The sequence below is a fragment of the Capra hircus genome, chromosome 6 (genome assembly GCF_001704415.2).
Source record: "Capra hircus breed San Clemente chromosome 6, ASM170441v1, whole genome shotgun sequence".
Taxonomy (NCBI): Eukaryota; Metazoa; Chordata; class Mammalia; order Artiodactyla; family Bovidae; genus Capra; species Capra hircus.
The window spans coordinates 58,593,581-58,617,471 of record NC_030813.1 but is presented as its reverse complement, the minus strand read 5'-3'; the positions used below and the strand labels follow the sequence as shown (position 1 = coordinate 58,617,471).

At 41.0% G+C, this 23,891-nt stretch overlaps 2 protein-coding genes across 2 annotated transcripts; both read left to right on the top strand.

The window, feature by feature from the left end:
* Window positions 1,711–3,904, top strand: TLR1 (toll like receptor 1; the record flags this gene model as incomplete). Its single annotated transcript, NM_001285605.1, is given in 3 exon segments — window positions 1,711–3,451; window positions 3,454–3,459; window positions 3,461–3,904. Coding segments are annotated over 3 exon segments (2,191 nt in total), but the record flags the coding sequence as incomplete, so codon positions are not given.
* On the top strand, window positions 14,926–21,843 carry TLR10 (toll like receptor 10). The gene is made up of 2 exons (XM_005681504.2): window positions 14,926–14,993; window positions 18,761–21,843. The coding sequence occupies exon 2, from the start codon at window positions 18,849–18,851 to the stop codon at window positions 21,285–21,287; it is 2,439 nt and encodes an 812-aa protein (XP_005681561.2). The 5' UTR covers window positions 14,926–14,993; window positions 18,761–18,848; the 3' UTR covers window positions 21,288–21,843.

The window sequence follows — 23,891 nt, the reverse complement described above, 5'->3', positions numbered from 1 at the left end:
AATGGATTTTCTTATCTTTTATCATTTTCTGAAAGATCTTTTATCAAAGTTATTGCAGTGTTACTGCCCATATTCCTTATGCTGTATATTACAACCCCATAACTTATTAATTATATACTGACGGTTTGTGCTTAATCCCCTCACTCTCCCACCTTCCATCCCTCTTTCTGCTGGCACACACTATTTTCTGTATCTATGAATCTGTTTTCATTTTGTTTGTTTTGTTTTTTAGATTCTGCATATAAGTAAGATGATGTGGTTTTTGTCTTTGTCTGACTTATTTCACTTAGCATGATACTTTCTAGACCCACTCATGTTGCAAATGGCAAGAATTCATTTTTTTAATGACTAACATTCCATTATATATATATGTATATATATATACACACACACACAAAACATCTTTATCATTCATCTATTGATAAACACCTAGTTTTGTTTCCATATCTTGGCTGTTGTAAATAACGCTCCCTCTTTCTCTTACAGGGATAATTGTCATTGGATTTAGGAACTACCTAGATTAGGCGTCCCCAACCTCAGTGGTGCTGGTCCATGACCTATTACGAAGTGGGAGGCACAGCAGGAGGTGAGCAGAGATTAAAATCAAAACCACTCCCACCTCCGTCTGAGGAAAAGTTATCTTCCACAAAACCAATCCTTGGTGCCAAAAATTTGGAGACTGCCGAGTCCTAGATAATCCAAGATGATCTTCTCAAGACTCTCAATGTAATTATCTCTACAAATACCCTTTTTCTAAATTGCTGCTGCTGCGGCTAAGTCGCCTCAGTCGTGTCCATCTCTGTGTGACCCCATAGATGGCAGCCCACCAGGCTCCCTCGTCCCTGGGATTCTCCAGGCAAGAACACTGGAGTGGGTTGCCATTTCCTTCTCCAATGCGTGAAAGTGAAGTTGCTCAGTCGTGTCTGACTCTTAGCGACCCCATGGACTGCAGCCCACCAGGCTCCTACATCCATAGGATTTTCCAGGCAAGAGTACTGGAGTGGGGTGCCATCGCCTTCTCCATTTTCTAAATTAGATAATATTCAATTAGGAGATTAGGACATGGTTAAGAGGTGGACATATCTTTTTTGGGAGGGTCACCATTCAATCCATTACATATCCATATTAAAAGTTATTTGATTAGAGGTAATATAACTGTTCAGAGAAGGCAATGGCACCCCACTCCAGTACTCTTGCCTGGAAAATCCCATGGACAGAGGAGCGTGGTAGGCTGCAGTCCATGGGGTCACACAGATTCGGACACAACTGAAGCAACTTAGCAGCAGCAGCAGTATAACTGTTTATGAATGTGTGTATTTTCCTGGTTTCAGGTTGTGTGACTCCCAAGAATGTAGCTTTCATTTAATGAGTCTCTAGTAAAAAAATGTTTAATGTCAGTCATGCTTAATTTAATATAGTCATTTAATGCTGACTTTTTTACCCCTAGGATAAGTACTGTATCAAGATGCTCTGAAGAATAGCAACTACCCTCAGGAATGTCAACTGTTACAAAATGACTAAAAAGAATTCTAGCATCTTCTATTTTGCCATCATCTTTATATTAATACTTGAGATCAGAACTCAATTATCTGATGAAAGTGAATTTTTAATTGACAGGTCAAAAAGAGGTCTCACCTATGTTCCCAAAGACTTATCCCTGGAAACAACCATCTTAGATATATCATACAACTATATTTCTGAGCTTCAGACGCCTGACATCCTCTCACTATCAAAGCTGAAGATTTTGATAATTTCTCATAATAGAATCCAGTATCTTGACTTGAGTGTTTTTAAATTCAACCAGGAACTGGAATACTTGGATTTGTCCCACAACAATTTGGAGAAGATTTCTTGCCACCCTACTCTGAACCTCAAGCACTTAGACCTCTCATTTAATGCATTTGATGCCCTGCCCATATGCCAAGAGTTTGGCAACATGTCTCAACTAGAATTTCTGGGGTTGAGTGCCACACAGTTACAAAAATCCAGTGTGCAGTCAATCACTCGTTTGCACATCAGCAAGGTTTTATTGGTCTTAGGAGATACTTATGGGGAAAGAGAAGATGCTGAGAGCCTTCAAGACCTTAAGACACAGAGCCTGCACGTTGTTTTCCCCACAGGAAAGGAATTCCATTTTAATTTGGACGTGTCAGTCAGCACCACAGTGAGTCTGGAACTGTCTAATATCAAATGTGTGCTTGATGATAATGGGTGTTCTTATTTCGAAAATGTTCTGTCCAAACTTCAAAAGAACTCAAGGTTATCAAATCTTACTTTAAACAACATTGAAATAACTTGGAATTCCTTCATTACGATCCTCCAGTTGGTTTGGCGTACAAACATTGAGTATTTTTCCATTTCAAATGTGAAACTACAAGGTTACCTTGACTCTAGAGATTTTGATTATTCTGACACTTCACTGAAGGCCTTGTCTATACACAAAGTTGTCCATGATGTGTTCAGTCTTCCACAAGGTCATGTCTATAAAATATTGTCAAATATGAACATCCAACATCTCACAGTGTCTGCTGCGCACATGGTCCACATGGTCTGCCCGTCCCAAATTAGCCCATTTCTGTATTTGAATTTTTCCAGTAATCTCCTAACAGACACAGTTTTCAAAAACTGTACAAATTTGGCTAATTTGAAGACACTTATCTTACAAAAGAATCAATTAAAAGAACTTATAAACATAGTTCATATGACCCAGGAAATGAAGTCTCTACAACAACTGGATGTTAGCCAGAATTCCCTGGCGTATGATGAAAGTGAAGGAAATTGCCCTTGGGCCAGAAATTTATTAAGTTTAAATATGTCTTCAAATATACTTACTGACTCTGTTTTCAGTTGTTTACCTCCTCAGATCAAGGTTCTTGATCTTCACAATAACAGAATAAGGAGCATCCCTAAAGATGTCACTGGTCTAGAAACCTTGCAAGAACTCAACCTTGCTTCCAATTCTTTAGCCCACCTTCCTGGATGTGGTATCCTTAGCAGCCTTTCCATACTGATCATTGACTATAATTCAATTTCCAGTCCATCAGCTGATTTCTTCCAGAGCTGCCAGAAGATTAGGTCCCTCAAAGCAGGGAACAATCCATTCCAATGTTCCTGTGAGCTAAGAGAGTTTATCCAAAGTGTAGGCCAAGTATCAAGTGACGTGGTAGAGGGCTGGCCTGAGTCTTATAAGTGTGACTATCCGGAAAGCTACAAGGGAACCCCTCTGAAGGACTTCCACGTATCTGAGCTATCCTGCAACACAGCTCTGCTGATTGTCACCATTGTGGTCCCTGGGCTGGTGCTGGCTGTTGCTGTGACTGTCCTCTGTATCTACCTGGATCTGCCCTGGTACCTCAGGATGGTGTGTCAGTGGACGCAGACCCGGCGCAGGGCCAGGAATGTACCCTTGGAAGAACGCCAAAGAACTCTCCAGTTCCATGCTTTTATTTCATACAGTGGGCACGATTCTGCCTGGGTGAAGAATGAATTAATACCAAACCTAGAAAAAGAAGATATAAGGATTTGTCTCCATGAGAGAAACTTTGTTGCTGGCAAGAGCATCGTGGAAAATATCATCAACTGCATTGAGAAAAGTTACAAGTCCATTTTTGTCTTGTCTCCCAACTTTGTCCAGAGCGAGTGGTGCCATTATGAACTCTACTTTGCCCACCACAATCTCTTCCATGAAGGATCTGATAACTTAATCCTGATCTTGCTGGAACCCATTCCACAATATTCCATTCCTAGCAGCTACCACAAGCTAAGAGCTCTCATGGCACAGAGAACTTATTTGGAATGGCCCAAGGAGAAGAGTAAACACGGACTTTTCTGGGCTAACCTAAGAGCATCCATTAATATTAAACTGATGGGAAAAGCAGCAGAAGTACGTTACACAGAGATTTAAAATTTATCCTCTGCTGCGTTTGGGAAAATGTTGCTGGTTTTGGGGGCTCTAACAATGACCTTATTTTGCATCGACATGGATATGAACATGATTTTGAATTTAGGATGTAGATAAAAATATGAGGTCTCCCTCATGGTTCAGCAGTAAAGAATCAGCCTGCCAGTGCAGGAGAGATAGGTTTGATCCCTGGTCTGGGAGGATCCCACATGCTGCAGAGCAGCTAAACCCAAGCACCGCAACTACTGAGCCTGCACTCTAGAACCCGGGAGCTGCAACTACAGCGCCCAAGTGCCACAACTACTGACGCCTGTGAGCCCTGGGGCCCATGCTTCATAACACAGAGAAGCCATTGCAGTGAGAAGCCCTTGAGCTGCAACTGGAGAGAAGCCCCTGCTCACCACAACCAGAGAAAAGTCCACATGGCAACCTAGACCCAGCACAGCCACAAATAAAATAATTATATATAATTAATTTAAAAAGTGTGTATGTCTTTTCAGGCCCCCAGTTCCTCATGATATAATTTCAATTGAAACAGTTAATTTCTAACACAAAAGGGATTCACCTATTTCTCTGCTAGGACTGAAATTTATTGATGTAATCAAGAGAAGCACCTGTTCAAACAACTTCAGTTGATATATGTTCCTGTGTGCCAATCAGGGTCAATGTTAGAAAACTTCATGCCTTTTGCAACTGTAGCTGGGTTTCTATCAGTTCAGTTTAGTTCAGTCACTCAGTCGTGTCCAGTTCTTTGCAACCCCATGGACTAGAGCATGCCAGGCTTCCCTATCCATCACTAACTCCCAGAGCTTGCTCAAATTCATGTCTATCAAGTCAGTAATGCCATCCAACCATCACATCCTCTGTCGTCCCCTTCTCCTTCCTGCCTTCAATCTTTCCCACCATCAGGGTTTTTTCCAATGTCAGTTCTTGGCATTAGATGGTCAAAGTATTGGAGTTTCAGCTTCAGCGTCAGTCCTTCCAATGAATATTCAGGACTGACTTCCTTTAGGATTGACTGATTAGATCTCCTTGCAGTGCAAGAGACTCTCAAGGGTCTTCTCCAACACCACAGTTCAAAACCATCAATTCTTCATCGCTCAGCTTTCTTTATGGTCCATCTCTCACATCCATACATGACTACTGGAAAAACCATAGCTTTGACTAGACAGACCTTTGTCAGCCAAGTAATGTCTCTGCTTTTTAATATGCTCTCTGGGTTTGTCATAGCTTTTCTTCCAAGGAGCAATTGTTTTTTAATTTCATGGCTGCCATCACCATCTGCAGTGATTTTGGAGCCCAAGAAAATAAAGTCTGTCACTGTTTCCATTGTTTCCCCGTCTATTAGCCATGAAGTGATGGGACCAGATTCCATTATCTTCACTTTTTGAATGCTGAGTTTTAAACTAGCTTTTTTCACTCTCCTCTTTCACCTTCATCAAGAGGCTCTTTAGTTTCTCTTCACTTTCTGCTGTAAGGGTGGTGTCATCTGCATATCTGAGGTTATTGATATTTCTCCTGGCGATCCTGTTTCCGGCTTGTGCTTGAGTTTCTATAGCAGATTTCTAAAGAGATTATGTCCTCCTCATTTCCATTCAGCATTTTTCTCTGCATGTTGAAGGCTGTTAATTGTTAATGCTGGAGATTCTTCACCTGAAGGAATTTTGTCTTGGCCATGATGAGCCACTTGGTCCATATGAAGGGCAATTCAGATATGCTGGAGGTTGTCCTTGGAAGCTTCCCTCAGCCAATGTTGGAAATTGAATTGACAGATAAATAACCCAGCTTTCTCTCCCATTTTGGGTTGACAAACTTGGGGTCTGCTTTACCTTCTCCCTGAATCTCCCAGTAGAATGGGAAAGTTCTGACTTTCTATGGTAGAAATGACTTTATTGGCTTTCTTTCTCCTTTTGTTCCATAGTCTCATTCCTCCAAGGGTGTTTCCAAGATCACCTCTGAAATAAACTACTTGTAGTTGCATACTTGTCTCAGGGTCCCAAACCATGGATGTGTTACATTGCAAGCCAAATGTACTTGAGTCTGGTTTGCTGTGGCCGGAGATCTTGCTGAGATTCTAGTTATCTGAGCTGGCATGCAGAAGCACATTTGCCCTTTTGATCATAAGAAGAAATGGAGCCAATGTGTCCTGCTTCTACACACAGCATCCCTGTCTTTTGGAAAACCACTTAAATAGGGTAAGAACAGATTGGAGCAGTGCAAGGAATGGGCTTCATCAGATTTTTTGCTCAGCTTTATTTTATCAGCTATTTTCTATCTTCATCGGTCATACTGCATGACAGCCAGTTCTAGACAGGTGTGCACTGACTTGTCACAGTCGCACCTTGTCATAGCTGCTCCCTACGTCTCAGTTTATGCCCTATAATGTCACTAGTAGCGCTGTTACACGATGGTTATAGAAACCTGCTTAGCTCTTCTGGTATACGTACAAAACTGAAAGTACTGAATGTGTATCCCTTGAAGAGATCCTTGATCTCTAAAGGGAGGGGAGCCATTAAATGAGGCATAGTCTAGACCATTCCTCAGAATCCCCAGTGGAATTGAAATTTACTCACTCCTAGGAGTAACCACGGAGAAGGCACTAGCGACCCACTCCAGTACTCTTGCCTGGAAAATCCCATGGATGGAGGAGCCTGGCAGGCTGCAGTCCATGGGGTTGCTAAGAGTCAGACACAACAGAGTGACTTCACTTTCACTTTTCACTTTCCTGCATTGGAGAAGGAAATGGCAACCCACTCCAGCGTTCTTGCCTGGAGAATCCCAGGGATGGCGGAGTCTGGTGGGCTGCCGGCAATGGGATCGCACAGAGTCGGACACGACTGAAGCAACTCAGCAGCAGCAGCGGCAGGAGTAACCAGGTCAATAATTCACTCTTGGATGGTTTTCTATTCTTCCTGTTCATTCCTCTCAGGCCCCTATTTCTGGGGCCCCGAGATTATTTCTTCAAAATGAATGACCTACACACAAAGCTCTTGTCCGAGTCTTCATTTTGGGAGGAAAAACCCAAGTAACACTTACATATACTAGTTGTTTCTTGCCCGAAAAAACTTACAATCAATCATAAGACATTACATGCATCCAGATAACTAAAATAAAAATCAATGAGACAAAAATATAAATGGAAGTTCAGAGACCATTTAGATTGAGTGAAAAAAATCTTCTTAGAAGTGATGGTTTTTTCTCTGGGCCTTGAAAGAAGACAAACTTTGGATTTTTCAATATGTAGATGAAGAATGGAAAGGCCATTCTAAATAGAATAATGTATAGAGGAAGAGACAGGAATACCCCAGGCCTATTCTGGGACTGTTGTCTTAATTTGACTGGACCATGAAATTTATGAAAAGCAACAGTGAAATGTAAATATGCAAAGTTATATTAAGATCATGTTGTCATTGATATACCTATGGCTGATTCATATTGATGCTGATGTTTGGCAGAAACCAACAATATTGAATATTATTAAATATTGTTAAATATTTAATATATTATTAAATATTATTAAAACATATTGTCAGGGGTTTGAAAGTCAAGCTATGGAGACTTGACTAGAAGTCTAGGGATTGACTAGAATAGCCTAGTCTTGACTAGAATATAGGGCTATATGAAAGTTATCATTTATACTTCTATGAGAATTAATAGTAGAAAGCAAATTGAAACCGTGAAATATATGCTAAAAATTATGAAAGCACTCGTTCTGTAAGGGATGTTGCAACAGTCATTACAGCTGGATTTTCCTGTTTTCTCTAGGATGATTGAACCTTAAGGTTTCACAACCAAGTTTCAATTACTAGTACTAATCGTGCATCAGTTTGGTAGGGCTCCAAGCCTGGGTGGCCTAAACAACAGAAATGTATTGTCTCTCAGTCCTGGAAGGTAGAAGCCCAATATCAAGTTTCCAGCAGGGCTGGTTCCCTCGAGTGGTGGAGGGAAGGATCTGCTCCTGGCCTCTTCCCCATGGCTTATAGATGACTGTATGTCTCTGTGTTTCTTCACATGGTCTTCCCTCTATGCCTGTCTGTGTCCAAATTTCCCTTTTTTATAAGGACACCAATCACATTGGATTATGGCGCATCCTGACAACCCAGTCTGAACTGATATACTACCTGACTACGTTTCCAAATAAAGTGACATTATGAGGTACTGGGGTTTAGGACGTCAGCAGAAGAATTTTGGGGAGCACAATTCAACTGGTTACTTCTTGTGAGTCTAAAAGAAATCCTTAAAATGGAGTCATAAAGTCAGTTAAAGTTTATTGAACCAATTCAAGACTTGGAGAAGTTAGATCAATCCTTTATGGAAATAACTGATCTTGTCAGTGGTCTTAAGGAGTTTACTAGGAGCTTGAAATTGTATTTGTAGAAACTCCTGCTGAAGAATTCCAAGTTGGGAGATGAAGAATCAGTTCAAAATGTGAACAAATATGTATGAATAGTAAGGAAAATAAGAAAGATGTCACATGTAAAGGAGAGAAACATTGCAGATTGGATGAATGTAAGCTCTGCTTCTCAATGTCTGGGTTGTAACGCTAACTCTATTACTTATATGTGAATGGTGCTGGATAATTTACTAGATCTTTCCAAGCCTAAATTCATTATTTGAAAAATCTGTATTGTCAATGCTATGGTCTTCCCAATGGTCATGTATGGTTGTGAGAAGGCAAAACGCCACAGAATTGATGCCTTCGAATTATGGTACTGGAGAAGACTCCTAAAAGTCCCTTAAACAGCAAGGAGATCAAACCAGTCAATCTTAAAGAAGATCAACCCTGAATATTCACTGGAAGGACTGATGCTGAAGCTGGAGCTCTAGTATTTTGGTCATCTGATGCATGCAGATGACTCATTGGAAAAGTCCCCTATTCTGGGAAAGATTGAGGGCAGAAAGAGAAGAGTGTGTTAGAGGATGACATGGCTGGATGGCATCACCGATGTAACGAACATGAACTTGGGCAGACTCCGGGAGATGGTGAGGGACAGGGAGACCTGATATGCTGCAGTCCATGGGGCCACAAAGAGATGGACACAACTGGGCGACTGAAGAAGAACAACCCTTAGAGTTGTTAGCCAAGACCTTTAGATTTCCAGTTATGAGTTAAAGATTGGTTACAATATGTCCCCCTACGGGCAGAGTTCACATGGCCACCTTTCCAAGTGGTTCTGTTGAAGCCCCTTTTCCGAGGATTGAGGTAAGAGGGAATTCATAATATACTAAAAATGCTCTCCAAAACACTCTTCCAATCCTTAACTCCTTTCAGATTCTCCAATCGCTTCTATTAACTAGAAGTCAGCGAAGGGTTGTAGTTATCCAGTCTCACACTTCACTCCAGGGTTCTCGACCAAATGGAGATTAAAATAGTTCCATTTTTATCAGTTTCTTATATTAATAAGATGCAGGGAAATGGACATGTTTACGTAGTGATAAGGTGGGGCTTCCTAGGTGGCACTAGGGGTAAAGAATCTATCTGCTAATGCAGGAGACATAAAAGATGCAGGTTTGATCCCTGGGCCAGGAAGATCCCCTGAAGGAGGGCATGGCCACCCACTCCAGTATTTTTGCCTGGAGAATCCCATGGACAGAGAAGCCTGACGGATTACAGCCCATGATAATAGGAGGGCCAAGTAATTTGGATTTTATATATATATATGTGTGTGTATGTGTGTGTGTGTATGTGAATAAAATCGCAGCCTTTGACCTGTAATTCCACTTCTGGAAATCTATCCTGAGGAAATAAGTTGAAATGTGAACAAATATTTCTCCACAAGCCTTCCCTTGTAGGTCAGTTGGTAAAGAATCTGCCTGCAATGCAGGAGACTCCAGTTTGATTCCTGGATTGGGAAGATCCGCTGGAGAAGGGATAGGCTACCCACTCCAGTATTCTTGGGCTTCCCTTGTGGCTCAGCTGGTAAAGAATCTGCCTGCAATACGGGAGACCTGGGTTCGACCCCTGGTTTGGGAAGATCCCCTGGAGAAGGGAAAGGCTACCCGCTCCAGTATTCTGGCCTGGAGAATTCCATGGACTGTGTAGTCCATGGGGTCGCAGAGAGTTGGACACGACTGAGTGACTTTCACTTTCATGTTGATTGCAGACTTCTTGTTAACAGTGAAAATTTTGAAACACTTCAAATTTCCAGCAGTGGAAGGATGTGCTGGGTTCATTTAGCGACATATTTTGCAATTATTAAAAGTACTGTATACAGTTAAGATGGTAAATTTTGTGTTATGTGTTTTTTTACCACAACCTAAAAAAAAATTGTAGAGGACGTTTACTCATTAACTTAAGGGAATGCTTATATTACAACATAAATGGAAAGCATAGGATGCCAAATAGTATGTACAGGATGGTTTCAATATGTTTAAAATATGCGGAGAAAAAAGTCTAGATGAAAATATACACAAGCATTATCAGCACTTGCCTGTGCTTGATGCTTGCTTTTGCTTTTACATTTTTCTGTGCTTAAAAATTTTACAACCGAACCCTCTTACACTGTTGGTAGGAATGCAAACTGGTACAACCACTATGGAGAACAGTGTGGATTTCCTTAAAAAATTGCAAATAGAACTGCCTTATGACCCAGCAATCCCACTGCTGGGCATATACACCGAGGAAACCAGAATTGAAAGAGACACGTGTACCCCAATGTTCATTGCAGCACTGTTTATAATAGCCAGGGCATGGAAGCAACCTAGATGTCCATCAGCAGACGAATGGATAAGAAAGCTGTGATACATATACACAATGGAGTACTACTCAGCCATTAAAAAGAATACATTTGAATCAGTTCTAATGAGATGGATGAAACTGGAGCCAATTATACAGAGTGAAGTAAGCCAGAAAGAAAAACACCAATACAGTATACTAACACATATATATGGAATTTAGAAAGATGGTGATGATGACCCTGTATGCGAGACAGCAAAAGAGACACAGATGTATAGAACGGACTTTTGGACTCTGAGGGAGAGGGAGAGGGTGGGATGATTTGGGAGAACAGCATTGAAACATATATACTATCATGTAAGAATCGAAGCACCAGTCAATGTTCAATACAGGATACAGGATGCTTGGGGCTGGTGCATGGGGATGATTCAGAGAGATGATATGGGGTGGGAGGTGGGAGGGGGATTCAGGATTTGGAGCTCATATACACTCGTGGCAGATTCATGTCAATGTATGGCAAAACCAATACATTATTGTAAAGTAAATTAGAGTAAAAATAAAATTTATTAAAAAAAAATTTTACAACCAACAACAGCAAAAAAGAAATGAGGTTTAGGAGAACAAAACCAGGTCTCTGTTAGAGGTGGGAGCAGTAGAGAATAAGTGTTGTGAAGCTGGGTTCTGTGCCTATGTATCCTGGAATTAAAGCGTGGCTCAATTTCTCTATAAACTGTGTCCTCAGATGAATTCTTCAACCTCTTCCAACCTCCTTTTAGTCATCTGGAAAATGGCATAAAAACCATACCTTGCTTATAGGGTTGTTAAGAAACCAGAGGTATAATGTGTGGAAAGCCCGGGTCTGGCTATTCACTCTAGGGCTGGAGGTGCACAATGGGCAGGACACTCCCAGGACAGGCTAGCTCAGCCTGGGTTCTGCCTCTTCCACCTCCTTCTAGCCACCCTGAGTGGTTATGTAATGCCTCTCTGCTTTGTTGCCCTGGGTGTAAAATAGTCTCATCCTGTTGTTAGGAGCATTAAATGAGTTAATATGTGTAATGTCAAAAAAACAGGGCCTGGCCCAAAGCAAAAGGTCGATAAATGTTAGCTCGTATGATGATGTCAGTTTATTACTATTGCAGTTATTGTTCTCTTCATTATCTTCTGTCACCACATGTGGAGCTGGAGATGAGCTGCTCATCATGTTCAGTCTAGATCGTCCCGGGCTGTCTACATATATAGACAGAGATTTCTATCTACATATAGAGAGATAGAGGTATAGATTTTTTACCCTTTCTTGCCCCTAAAGCCTTAAGGATAAATTTCTGAGGACACAGGTTCTGATAGATGTTTCTACAACAGGATCATTTGTAGATTGAACAGGGTTAGCTGAGAAAGGGAGCCAAAGCTGGAAACAGCGAGGTGAGGAAATGAGAAATAGCAGTATTTGGCGTTATCGGGAAATATTTTGTGGTGAATTAGAGTTTCAGTTTGTTGGTTAATTGTAGCATGGCCATTTATTAACTTAAAACTCTAACCCTATCTGTTCACTATGGCAGCCACTAACCATGTGTCACTACTGAGTTATTAAAATGTGGCGAATCTGAATTGAAATGTGCTGTAAGTGTTAAATACACATTATTCTACGAAACAAATAATGTAAAATATTATGTTAGTAGTTTTTTATATTACATGTGAACATTTTGATGTATTAGAGTAAACAAAATAATCACAATTAATTTTTGTCTTCTTAAACTTGTTTACTAGACAATTTAAAGTTACTTATATGACTTGCCTTCTTTCGGTATTCTATTGGACAATGCTCCTCTAGTCTTTAGTAATAAAGAACCAAATCTCTGCAAAATTATTAGGCTTCCACTACTTATTTGTTTGGGCCTTTCCTGGTGGCTTCGGCTTCCCTGATAGCTCAGTTGGTAAAGAACACACCTGCAATGCAGGAGACCCCGGTTCGATTCATGGGTTGAGAAGATCCACTGGAGAAGGGATAGGCTACCCACTCCAGTATTCTTGGGCTTCTCTTATGGCTCAGCTGGTTAAGAGTCCGCCTACAATGTGGGAGGCCTGGGATTGATCCCTGGGTTGGAAAGAGCCCCTGGAGAAGGGAATGGATATCCACTCCAGTATTCTGGCCTGGAGAATTCCATGGACTGTGTAGTCCTTGGGGTCGCAAAGAGTCAGACATGACTGAGTGACTTTCACTTTCACTTCCCCTGGTGGCTCAGTGGTAAAGACCACCCCAGCTTTTGCAAAATTTTAAAATTTTCTCCCCACCTTATACTCATCGAGTGAAGTAAATGAATGATGAACAATTTGAAATCCCTAATCACTCGAGGATTTTTTTTTTTTTTCAAAAATTCAGGAAAGTGTGAAGTTGCTCCGTCATGTCCAACTCTTTGCAACCCCGTGGATTGTAGCCTACCAGGCTTCTCCGTCCATGGGATTCTCCAGGCAAGAATACTGGAGTGGGTTACCATTTCCTTCTCCAGGGGATCTTCCTGACCCAGGGATCGAACCCAGGACTCCCGCATTGGAGGCAGAGGCTTTAACCTCTGAGCCACCAGGGAAGCCCACGTGAGGATTTTTTTTTTTTTTTTCAAAAATTCAGGAAAAACTTGTGACTATTTTCTCTTACTGATATTTATAATTAAACTAGAGCTCTACCAAAACAACATATTTTCCACACCAGACTATGTGCTATACTGCAAGAGCTTTAGGGGGAAAGCACCTCCTTCAGGTGGGCTGACTTGGGTCATGTGATTTTCCTACCGGTCTGCACTGGGGACTTAGCCCTACCAACGGCAAGAGAGAAAATAGGCCTGTAGACTCTTAGGTGGTCCGGGGGTCCTCTGACCAATAGAGATGTTCCATTTTGGATGATGAGACAAAGAGCCAAGTCAGATTTCTTAGCTTGGGGGAAGTACCCACACAATGAGGCTCAGCTCCGCCCTTAAGTCAAGACACTGAGAAAGGCAGAAAGTAGGAAGAAACAGAAGCAAAGGCAGCAGGAAAGAGAAGCTAGGATTCAAACGTGAAGCAGAAAGAGTCAAAGAGAAACTAGAGTAGAGAACAGCCCTTGCCCACTTAGGCGGGTGCAGCAAGGTGGGCATCAGGGCTGCCTCAGGGAGTCCTGAGGAGTCAGTGTTCCAGGTCTTTGTGAAGCCTGGCCCTGTGCTGCTGAGCCTCCTCACTTCCTGGGGGCTCTTTCTCTCTTTACCTGTAGTGTCTTTAAAATAAACCTCCACCACTTGAGGTAATCCAAAGCTCTCTGTTGGTTTCAAGTTATATACGAAGGCATAAATACGGCACGAAGAAGTTTGAGATCAGGGGAAAGCGTGAGGGAAGAAATGTATACGAGTGACTGACTGAGTATGTGTGTGTGAGAGAGAGAGGAAGACAGACAGACAGACAGAGGTAGAAGAATATCGGGTCAGATATCACTGAAGCCCAAAGTAAGAGGAGAGGGAGAAAAAGGGAAGGAAAAAAAAGGGAAATATTTTTGAAGGGAATAAAAAATCACCACTAGCCAAAGATATCAGCACATACAGTTCTGAGCCTACTATTCTTACTGCTGATTGCAAATAAAGATTTAAAGATTCTAGAAATTCCAGGGCAGAAGGAATAGTATACAAACCCTTAGGCACCTGAAGTAGTGAAAATTTTGGGCGTTGGAGTCAGATAGACTCAGTTTCAAATCCTGACTCCATCTCTTACTGGAGAATGGTCCTGGGGAAGTTTTTTCTTCTGTCTGGACCAGATTCACCATTTTCTAAGTTGGCTTGACTTGTTTCTGAAAATTAAATTTAAACATAAGTAAAGAAAAATTCCCCATTCACTGGGAGTGTAAAATGTTTAAGAATGCTGGGCTCTGGGAAAGGGAAGAATATGTCTTTGGACACAAAAAAACGAAAGTGTTTATTTTATTTGATTTTATGAGAGGGCTCTATAGAATATGTGTACTGGAGATGGATGGCACTAATGATTGAACAGCTTTGTAAATGTATCATACTTAATGCCACTGAACTGTACACTTAAAATGGCTAAACTGGCAAATTTTACTTTATGTGTGTGTTAGTTGAACAGTCATGTCCAAGTTGACCCCATGAACAGTAGTAGCCCACCAGGCTCCTTTGTCCATGGAATTCTCCAGGCAAGAATACTGGAGTGGGTAGCAGTCAGATTCTTTACCATCTGAGCCACCAGTATTTCAGTGCAATTCTTTAAAAAATAACCTAAGATTGTATGAACTCATGCAACATGTAATGCCACCAGCATGCAGCAGAGGGCAAAGGAGGGTACGCTTCACAGAAAAGCTTGATTCAGCCACTTCTGCAGCCAGTTCTGGTCCTGTGCATCAATCTTCCATACCTGCAGCTCTGTGGAGCCGCTGCAGGCCTGAGGGTAAGAACTCTAGCTTTGACTGCTGTAACACTCATGAAAAAGAGAGAAGGGCTGTGTGGGTCTGTTCTGAAGAAAATGGGAGGAAAAGATTTATTCAGATTTTCAGATTAGTCATCCTTGTTCCATAGATGGGAAGAAAGTAGCCTTGTTCAGATTTTTAGTGTTTATTACTTTGCCTATACTAATCTGAAGGTTAATGACTAGTGAGTGACATTGGGCTTAGTATTGACCACTGCTGATCTGAGGAATTGTCCTGCAGTTGCTTGAGAGTTTGTGTTTCCTTTTTCTGGTTTCTTGAAATTCATGACCCCTAGCAGAGCATAGATAGCTTCGAGAGAGGCACGTATGTAGGAAGTGAGGAAGAGACCACAGTAGCACTAACCCTGCCAATGGAATTAGTCTCGGTAATCACACTCTATGCTATTTCATTTCAGAGTTTGAAATGCTTTCGGTTTGCATTCTGAAGGGACGAGATAGGTCTGGGTTCAAATTTATGCTCTAGCAATTATTCACTGGCTCACCTTGGGCAAGTGACTTAACCTCTGGTTTTAGCTCCTCCATTTGCAAAATGGGGATAAAAATATCCATCATTTTGTTGGGTTGTTGAGAAGATTGAACAAAATAATGTATGGAAAGCATTTATTTCAGTGCCAGAGAAACAGGAAACACTCATAAAATGTCAGTCATTCTTATTCCTTTCTCCATTTTTTTTTGCATCATTTGGAAAAGAGAGATTAGATTAAGTATTTGGCAAGCCACCGATTGTCATTTCATTTTGTGGTGTCTTTTGACTTGGACTTTTCAATCATAAGCTATTAAAAAAAAATCATTCTGTTTTTCACCTGCTTTCAGCAGCCAGTAAGAGTAGCATGACCATAATAAAAATGTGTTTATTGATTGCATCTTTCATCAAAGTTTACATCCTACTTTTTAAAATGTTTAAATGAAATGGCATAATTTATATGCATTGCCTGAGAGAGAGGACCTTTCTATTATATTAAGAGAAGTTTAGAGTCAGTTCCGCTTACTTCTTTAGAATAAAGTTTCAGATGAGATTGTATTATTTGGTAAAAAAGAGAAGAGATGAGTAAAACATGAAAGCTATAATATCTCAACTTACAGGATTCCAGATAAAGCAAGTGGGTTAGGTTTTGCTACACTTTTCAAGGGTTCTAGCTCCTAGACATAGGAGCAACTTAAGATGAGTTCTTATGAATTGAAGTACTCTTTGAGATAATAATGTTAAAAAACACCTCATCATCTTAATGTCTATAAACTGCCAGTATCCTACAAGCCATAGTGGAGCCTGAGAAGAAGAAAAGTCAAGGAAAAAAGTAGTACTAATCCTGTCTTTATGGAAAATGTTTTTTGATATTTTTTTCATTGTGGGTTTTACATTAATTTTACTTTAGAATTTTATTAAAATATTATTTATCTTGACTAACAAGTTTCTTGGTGCCTCTCAAAATCTGTGCTGAAACCACCCTAGTCTTGGCCCTGATAACTGCTACCATTTGTGACATGCTAGGCATGATACCATCTGAGCCACCAGGGGAGCTCAAGTGGTTTATATATATTATCTCTTTAATGCTTTTGCACAAAACCCATGTTACAAATGAGAAAACAGAACCTTTCAGCAGTTAAATGAATAATCTAAGTTATCACGGTCAGTGAGAAGTTAAGATTGGACTGAAACCCAGACGTATTAATTTCTATCACTAAACTCATTCTCTAATCATCATGTACTACATTATAACAGGAATTCATAACTCCAATTAATTCATTTGATATATATTTTGAGAGCATATTATATACCATACTGTGCTAAGTGAAGTGAAGTCGCTCAGTCGTGTCCAACTCTTTGCGACCCTGTGGACTGTAGCCCACCAGGCTCCTCCGTCCATGGGGTTCTCCAGGCAAGAATACGGGAGTGGGTTGCCATTTCCTTCTCCAAGAGATCTTCCCGACCCAGGGATCGAATCCAGGTCTCCCGCGTTGCAGGCAGACGCTTTAACCTCTGAGCAACCAGGGAAGCGAAATACAATATTGAGACCACTAAGCTACTTATATACATATAATGTATATTTACTAAGCACATGCCATGTACTAGGCACTATCTCTCTGCTTGGAATGCAGAGGTGAGCGAGATTGTCAGACCCCTTCTCTCATGGGGGTGAGAGGTGGGAGTGGTCGTCAACAAATAAATAAATGAACAAAAGTTTCAGATAGTGGTCAGTGCTCTAGTTTGTAGAGAAATAAAACAGGATGAAGAGAATGAACAGCAAGTTAATCTAAATGGCCTCTTTAGATTAAGTGGTCAAACCAGGTTTCTTAGAGGAGATAGAGTTTAAGTCAAGACCTAAATGATAAGATCTGGCCAAGGAAGGATGAGAGAGGAGCATGCCAAGCTGAGGTCGGGGCAAGATGATGTAGCCAAGGAACAAAGAGAGGGGCAGTGTGATTGGAGTGCAGAGGGCCAAGAGAAGACCGATATGAAATGAGATCCCAGAAGGAAGCAATAGCAGCACATGGAGGATGCTATGGTTCAGCATTTGGAGCCTGGATTTCATTCTAAGTGCAATAGTATCAATACATTAGGTAGAACATAGGTAGGGAGCTACAACAAGTGACTCCTAAATATGGTAGCTTCAACAAGACAGTGCTTAACTAAATGGCTTCATCCAAGTCAGTCCTTGTAAGTAACTGATCTAAAACCTAAGTCGGGCAGCACTTGCAGATTTAATTGCTGGATTTCTTGAACTGTGTTTAAGGGAACATTGAAGAATCAATATGACCTAGAGAGATACAATTTTATCATGATTCATGTATTAATAGCATATTTGAAAGCAGATTTATCTTGACTCATCCTAGGAAGACAAGATAGCAGAGTGGTTAAGAGCCCAGGTTCTGCCCTCACCGTGAATTAAGTTTGTGACTGTGGTGCAGTTTCAGGACCTCTTTAAGAACCACAGGTTCTTTAAGAACCACATTCTATACCTATAAAGGCTGAATAGTGATAGCACTTACCTTACAAGGCAGTGGTTTTAAGGGTCAGTGTATGGAATATCAGTGAATGGTAGCTGCTGTCCAAAAAGACATCAAATGGCCACTGGCTCATTTGCAGGAGAGTCAATGTGGTGTGGAGATGCTACCAGACAAGATGGATATATGTCATCATGCATTTGTCCAAAACCTTAGAATGTACACCACCAAGAATTAAGCATAGCATAAACTATGGACTTTGGGTGACAGTGATGAGTCAGTGTAGGTCCAGCAATTGTAACAAATGCATCACTCTGATTGGGGGGAGGGGTTGATAATGGGGCAGGCTGTGCATGTGTTGGGGCAGGAGGGATATGGAAAAATCTCTGTACCTTCCCTTTTGTCTTAATTTTTAAAAATTTCTTTAAATCTTCCTAAAGCTTTCAGGCTATTGGAAAGGAATGTAGTGGTGGTGGTGGTGGGGATTGTTGAACATGACCTGGCAATGCTGTTCCTTGTTTGAACTGGGTGAGAGGCACTTCTGCCAATTATGAGGTATCTATCTCCCTTTGGGGAATCTTGACTTGTCTCACTGATGGGGGTGTAACACAGCAACTGGCTTGGAAAACTATGAGCCAACCTCTGAGATGAAGTCAAAGATTCAGTAAATGGGTTGGGACCCTATTCCAAATTCTTGGTGAATATAATCAGATGTTGGCATTAAAGAAAAGTCCTACAGGGTTTAACAAATCATATAACCACCTAACAGTATGTTGTCTTCCCAGGATTTGAATTCATCTTCCTCGTTCATGTGAGGTAATGTGTGATAAAATTCATCTGAGGTGAACCAGTGATAAAATCCTTGGAATTACAATGAGACATATCAGAAGCATTTACATATTTTGTAGTATTGTTACGTCTGTGCTTAGTGGGGCTTCAGAGCTGCCAGAAGAAAGAGAATTGACTGCCAACTTCTCCAGCATGTCTTTAAGAAAGGTTCCTGAAGACTTGACCCCAATTACAACCACACTGGATTTGTCCTATAATCTCCTTTCTCAACTCCAGCATTCAGATTTTCATTCTATCTCTAAACTGAAAGTTCTGATTCTATGCCACAACAGAATCCAAGAGCTGGATATCAAGACCTTTGAATTCAACAAGGAGTTAAGATACTTAGACGTGTCTAACAACAGACTGAAGAGTGTAGCCTGGTTCTCACTGGCGGGTCTCAGACACTTAGATCTGTCCTTCAATGACTTTGACACCGTGCCTATTTGCGTGGAGACTGGCAACATGTCACACCTGGAAACCCTAGGTTTGAGTGGGGCAAAAATACAAAAATCAGATTTTCAGAAAATTGCTCATTTCCATCTAAATACTGTGTTCTTAGGATTGAGAACTCTATCTCATTATGAAGAAGGTAGCCTGCCCATCTTAAACACAACAAAACTTCATATTGTGTTACCAGTGAACACAAATTTCTGGGTTCTTTTGCATGATGGAATCAAAACTTCAAAAATATTAGAAGTCACTAATATAGATTTGCAAAAGAGCCAGTTTACAAGTTATGGGTCTCAACAAAATCTTATTTTAGAGAATGCCAAGACATCCATTCTGTTACTTAATAAAGTTGACTTATCCTGGGATGATCTTTTCCTCATCTTCCAATTGGTTTGGCATACGTCAGTAGAGTACTTCCAGATTCAACATGTGACCTTTGGAGGTAAGGTTTATCTTGACCACAATTCGTTTGACTACTCAAATACTGTAATGAGAACTATAAAACTGGAACATGTACATTTTAGAATTTTTAATATCCCCCAGGAGAGCGTCTACTTGCTTTTTACCAAAATGGATATAGAAAACCTGACAATATCAGATGCACAAATGCCTCACATGCTGTTCCCCATGTATCCTACAAGATTCCAATATTTAAATTTTGCTAATAATATCTTAACAGATGATGTGTTTAAAAAATCTATCCAATTGCCTCATTTGAAAACTCTCATCTTGAAGGACAATAAATTGGAGACACTTTCCTTAGTGAGTTACTTTGCCAGCAACACATCCTTGAGGCACTTAGATCTGAGTGAAAATCTGTTACAACATGAAAATGACGAAAATTGCTTGTGGCCAGAAACCTTGGTCACCATGAACTTGTCGTTCAACAAATTTGCTGATTCTGTTTTCAGGTGCTTGCCTAGAAACATTCAAATACTGGACCTGAATAGCAACAAAATTCAAACTGTCCCTAAAGAGATTACTCACCTGACATCTTTGCGAGAGTTAAATCTTGCATTTAATTTTCTAACTGATCTTCCTGGGTGCAGTCATTTCAGAAGACTCTTAGTTCTGAACGTTGAAATGAACTTAATTCTCAGCTCATCTCTGGATTTTTTCCAGAGCTGCCAGGAAGTTAAAACTCTAAATGCAGGAAGAAATCCATTCCGGTGTACTTGTGAATTAAGAGATTTCATTCAGCTTGGAAAATACTCAGAGGGCATGATGGTTGGATGGTCAGATTCATACATCTGTGAATACCCTTCGAATCTAAAGGGCACTCAGTTAAAGGATGTTCATCTTCCAGAAATATCCTGCAACACAGGTTTGCTGATTGTCACCATTGTGGTTATCATGCTCGTTCTGGGTATGGCTGTGGCCTTCTGCTGCCTCCACTTTGATTTGCCCTGGTATCTCAGAATGCTATGTCAATGGACTCAGACATGGCTCAGGGTTAGGAAGACAACTCAGGAGCAACTCAAAAGAAGTGTCCAATTCCATGTATTTATTTCATACAGTGAACACGATTCTGCCTGGGTGAAGTATGAATTGATTCCCAGTCTAGAGAAAGAAGATGGTTCTGTTCTGATTTGCCTTCATGAGGGAAACTCTGACCCTGGCCAGAGCATGACTGAAGATACCATAAACTGCATTGAGAAAAGCTACAAGTCCATCTTTGTTTTGTCTCCCAGCTTTGTCCAGACTGAATGGTGCCATTATGAACCCTACTTTGCTCACTGCAGTCTCTTCCATGAAAGTCTTGATTACATAATTCTTATCTTACTGGAACCCATTCCACTTTACTGCATCCCTACCAGATATCCTAAGCTGAAAGCTCTCATGGAAAAGAAGGCATACTTGGAATGGCCCCAGGATAGGCGTAAATGTGGCCTCTTTTGGGCAAACCTTCGAGCTGCTCTTCATGTTAATTTATTAGACACCCCAGGGACATGTGAACTACAGACATTCACAGAACTGAATGAAGTGTTTCGAGGTTCTGCAGTCTCTCTGATTAGAACAGACTGCCTGTAGAGCCCCACCCACTCCTAGGGAGATTGGGACCTACATATACCGTTAGGATATAAATTGATACAACCTTTATAATGGCAATTCGGCAATATCTATTAAAATGAAAAATTATCATTTCTTCATGTCAGTTCCTTGAAAGAGTTCTAAGAATGTATCCTATAGAAACACATTTTGGAAAGATTTATGTAAAAATGGTGTTCATCCTGGCATTGTTTATAATCCTAAAAAACTGAAAACAGCTCAAATGCCCACAAAGTAAGGATTGATCTACTAAATCACAGTACATTAACACAATGGAATATTACATAGCCATTAAAACTGAGCTTGCTGTGTATTTATTAACTGGTATGGAGAAAATTGTATTTTGGTTTGTACATTGAAATAAGAGTCTAAAGGAACCTAGACCAGCACATTGGTGTAGTAACAGTGTGTTTGGGTCTGGGAGTTTGGATTACAGCAGTTGGTTTCTATGTTGTATATTTCTATAATGTTGGAGTTGCTTAGAATGAATCTATATTTCTTTTGCAAGCAGAGAAAACAATAAAAATATTATTTTATATATAAAGTATTTTTATTATTTATTTATTCATTTATTGTTGGCCGCGCTGAGACTTGGGGACTTCCCCAGTATCTCAGTCACAAAGAATCCGCCTGTAGTGCAGGAGCCACTGGAGACACGGGTTCGATCCCTGGGTCAGGAAGATCCTCTGGAGGGCATGGAAACCCACTCCAGTATTCTTGCCTGGACAATCCCACGGGACAGACGAGCCTGGTGGGCTACAGTCTGTAGGGTCACAAAGAGTTGGACATGACTGAAGCACCTTGGCATGCATGCATGTGCTAGGTCTTTGTTGCTTCTCACAGGCTTTCTCTGGTTGTGGCAAGTGGGGGCTACTCATCATTGTGCTGTGCAGGCTTCTCATTGTGGAGGCTTCTCTTGTCGAGAAGCACAGGCTCTAGACACATGGGCTTCCGTAGTTGTGGCACGTGATCTTGGTTACCCCACAACATGTGCAATCTTCCCAGACCAGCCATCAAACTCGTGTCCCCTGCGTTGGCAGGTAGATTCTTTACCTCTGGACCACCAGGGAAGTCCTAAAGATAATTTTTAAAGCCTACATGTCCTACTCATTTTCTTTGATCCTCCCTTCTAGTCTCACAAATCACTGAAAGAGAACAAGCTCTCTTGAAGTTTGCAAAATTATATTTCAAAAATGAGCATCAAGAACAAACATGTTCTTTCCCTGATTAGGAAAATGTCTGTGGCTCACCCGCATGATAAAGGAAGGAAATGGCTATAAGATCTGACACCATCGCCACATATGTCCTTGCTTCCTATCACTGAGCCCTTTTAAACTATTGGCCCTTTCTCAGAACATGCGTCTCTCTTTATCTGCCCAGACTCTAGGACTTGCATTTGCCTGCCTATGATACTTTCCTGCCCTAGCTTGTTCAGGAAATCTTATACATCCTTCAGGCAAAGTCCAAATATTGACTCTTCTTTGAAACCTTCCTCATTTCTTCCCCAAGCATGATGCTCCTCTATTCTCTATAGCACTTTGGACATATTTATATCACCAGATTGATCACACATATTTTTAAAACCCATTCTCCCTCTTCTATGAGCTCCACAAAGGTAAGGACAGACTTCCCTCTGCCCTCATATAAGCAGCAGTTTGTTCAGTCCATGGTTCAGAAAAGATGTTCAATGAACTTTCATGGAATGGACTTTGGGTTAACTAGAGAAACTTAGCAGGGACTCAACTGGCTTCAGGATGTGCATACATGTTCAGTTGCACAGTCAGGTTTAACTCTGTGTGACCTATGGCCTGTAGCTTGCCAGGCTCCTCTGTCCATGGGATTCTCCAGGCAAGAATACTGGAGGAGGTTGTCATTCCCTCCTCCAGGGGATCTTTCTGACCTGGGAAACTTGCATCTGCTTGCGTCTCCTGCACTGCAAGTGGACTCTTTATCAACTGAGCCACTTGGGAAGCCTGGCTTCAAGACAGAGAGTGGAATTTGAAGGTGAATTCTGAGGAGCCAAAGAGTAAGATCAGGCGTAGGTTAAAGTTTGGAAGAGAAGACAGAGAATCCATAATTGAAGGATTTCTGAATATCGCTTGAATCAGTGAATTTACCAATATTTGGTTTTTCTTAACTTATGAAAGGCTTCCCAGATGGCGCAGCAGTAAAAAAAGAATCTGCCTGCTAATGCAGGAGATGCAAGAGACTTGGGTTTGACTCCTGGGTCAGGAAGACCCCTGGAGGAGGGCATGGCAACCCACTCCAGTATTCTTGCCTGGAGAATCCCATGGAGAGAGGAGCCTGATGGGCTACAGTCCATGGGGTCCAAAGAGCTGGACACACCGAGCAACTAAGCACACACGTACTTGACTTAGGAAAGCATCTATCGCAGCTCATTCAATCTAATAAAACCAATCTCCTAAGCAGGCTAAAACTGGGTTCTGCATTTAACTTTATTTCCTTATGATCTGTGGTTTTATGAATTCCTCACACTAGTGATCATTTAAAAAAGAGTTCTCAGGAAGGTCCCTGAAAGTGTAGGGAGAAGTCTGGTGTGGATCTAGAAGCCAGGGTGTGTTTCCT

What these genes read in the sequence shown, in the direction of transcription:
- TLR10 (XM_005681504.2), top strand. Translation starts at nt 18,849, where the DNA reads ATGAGACATATCAGAAGCATTTACATATTTTGTAGTATTGTTACGTCT.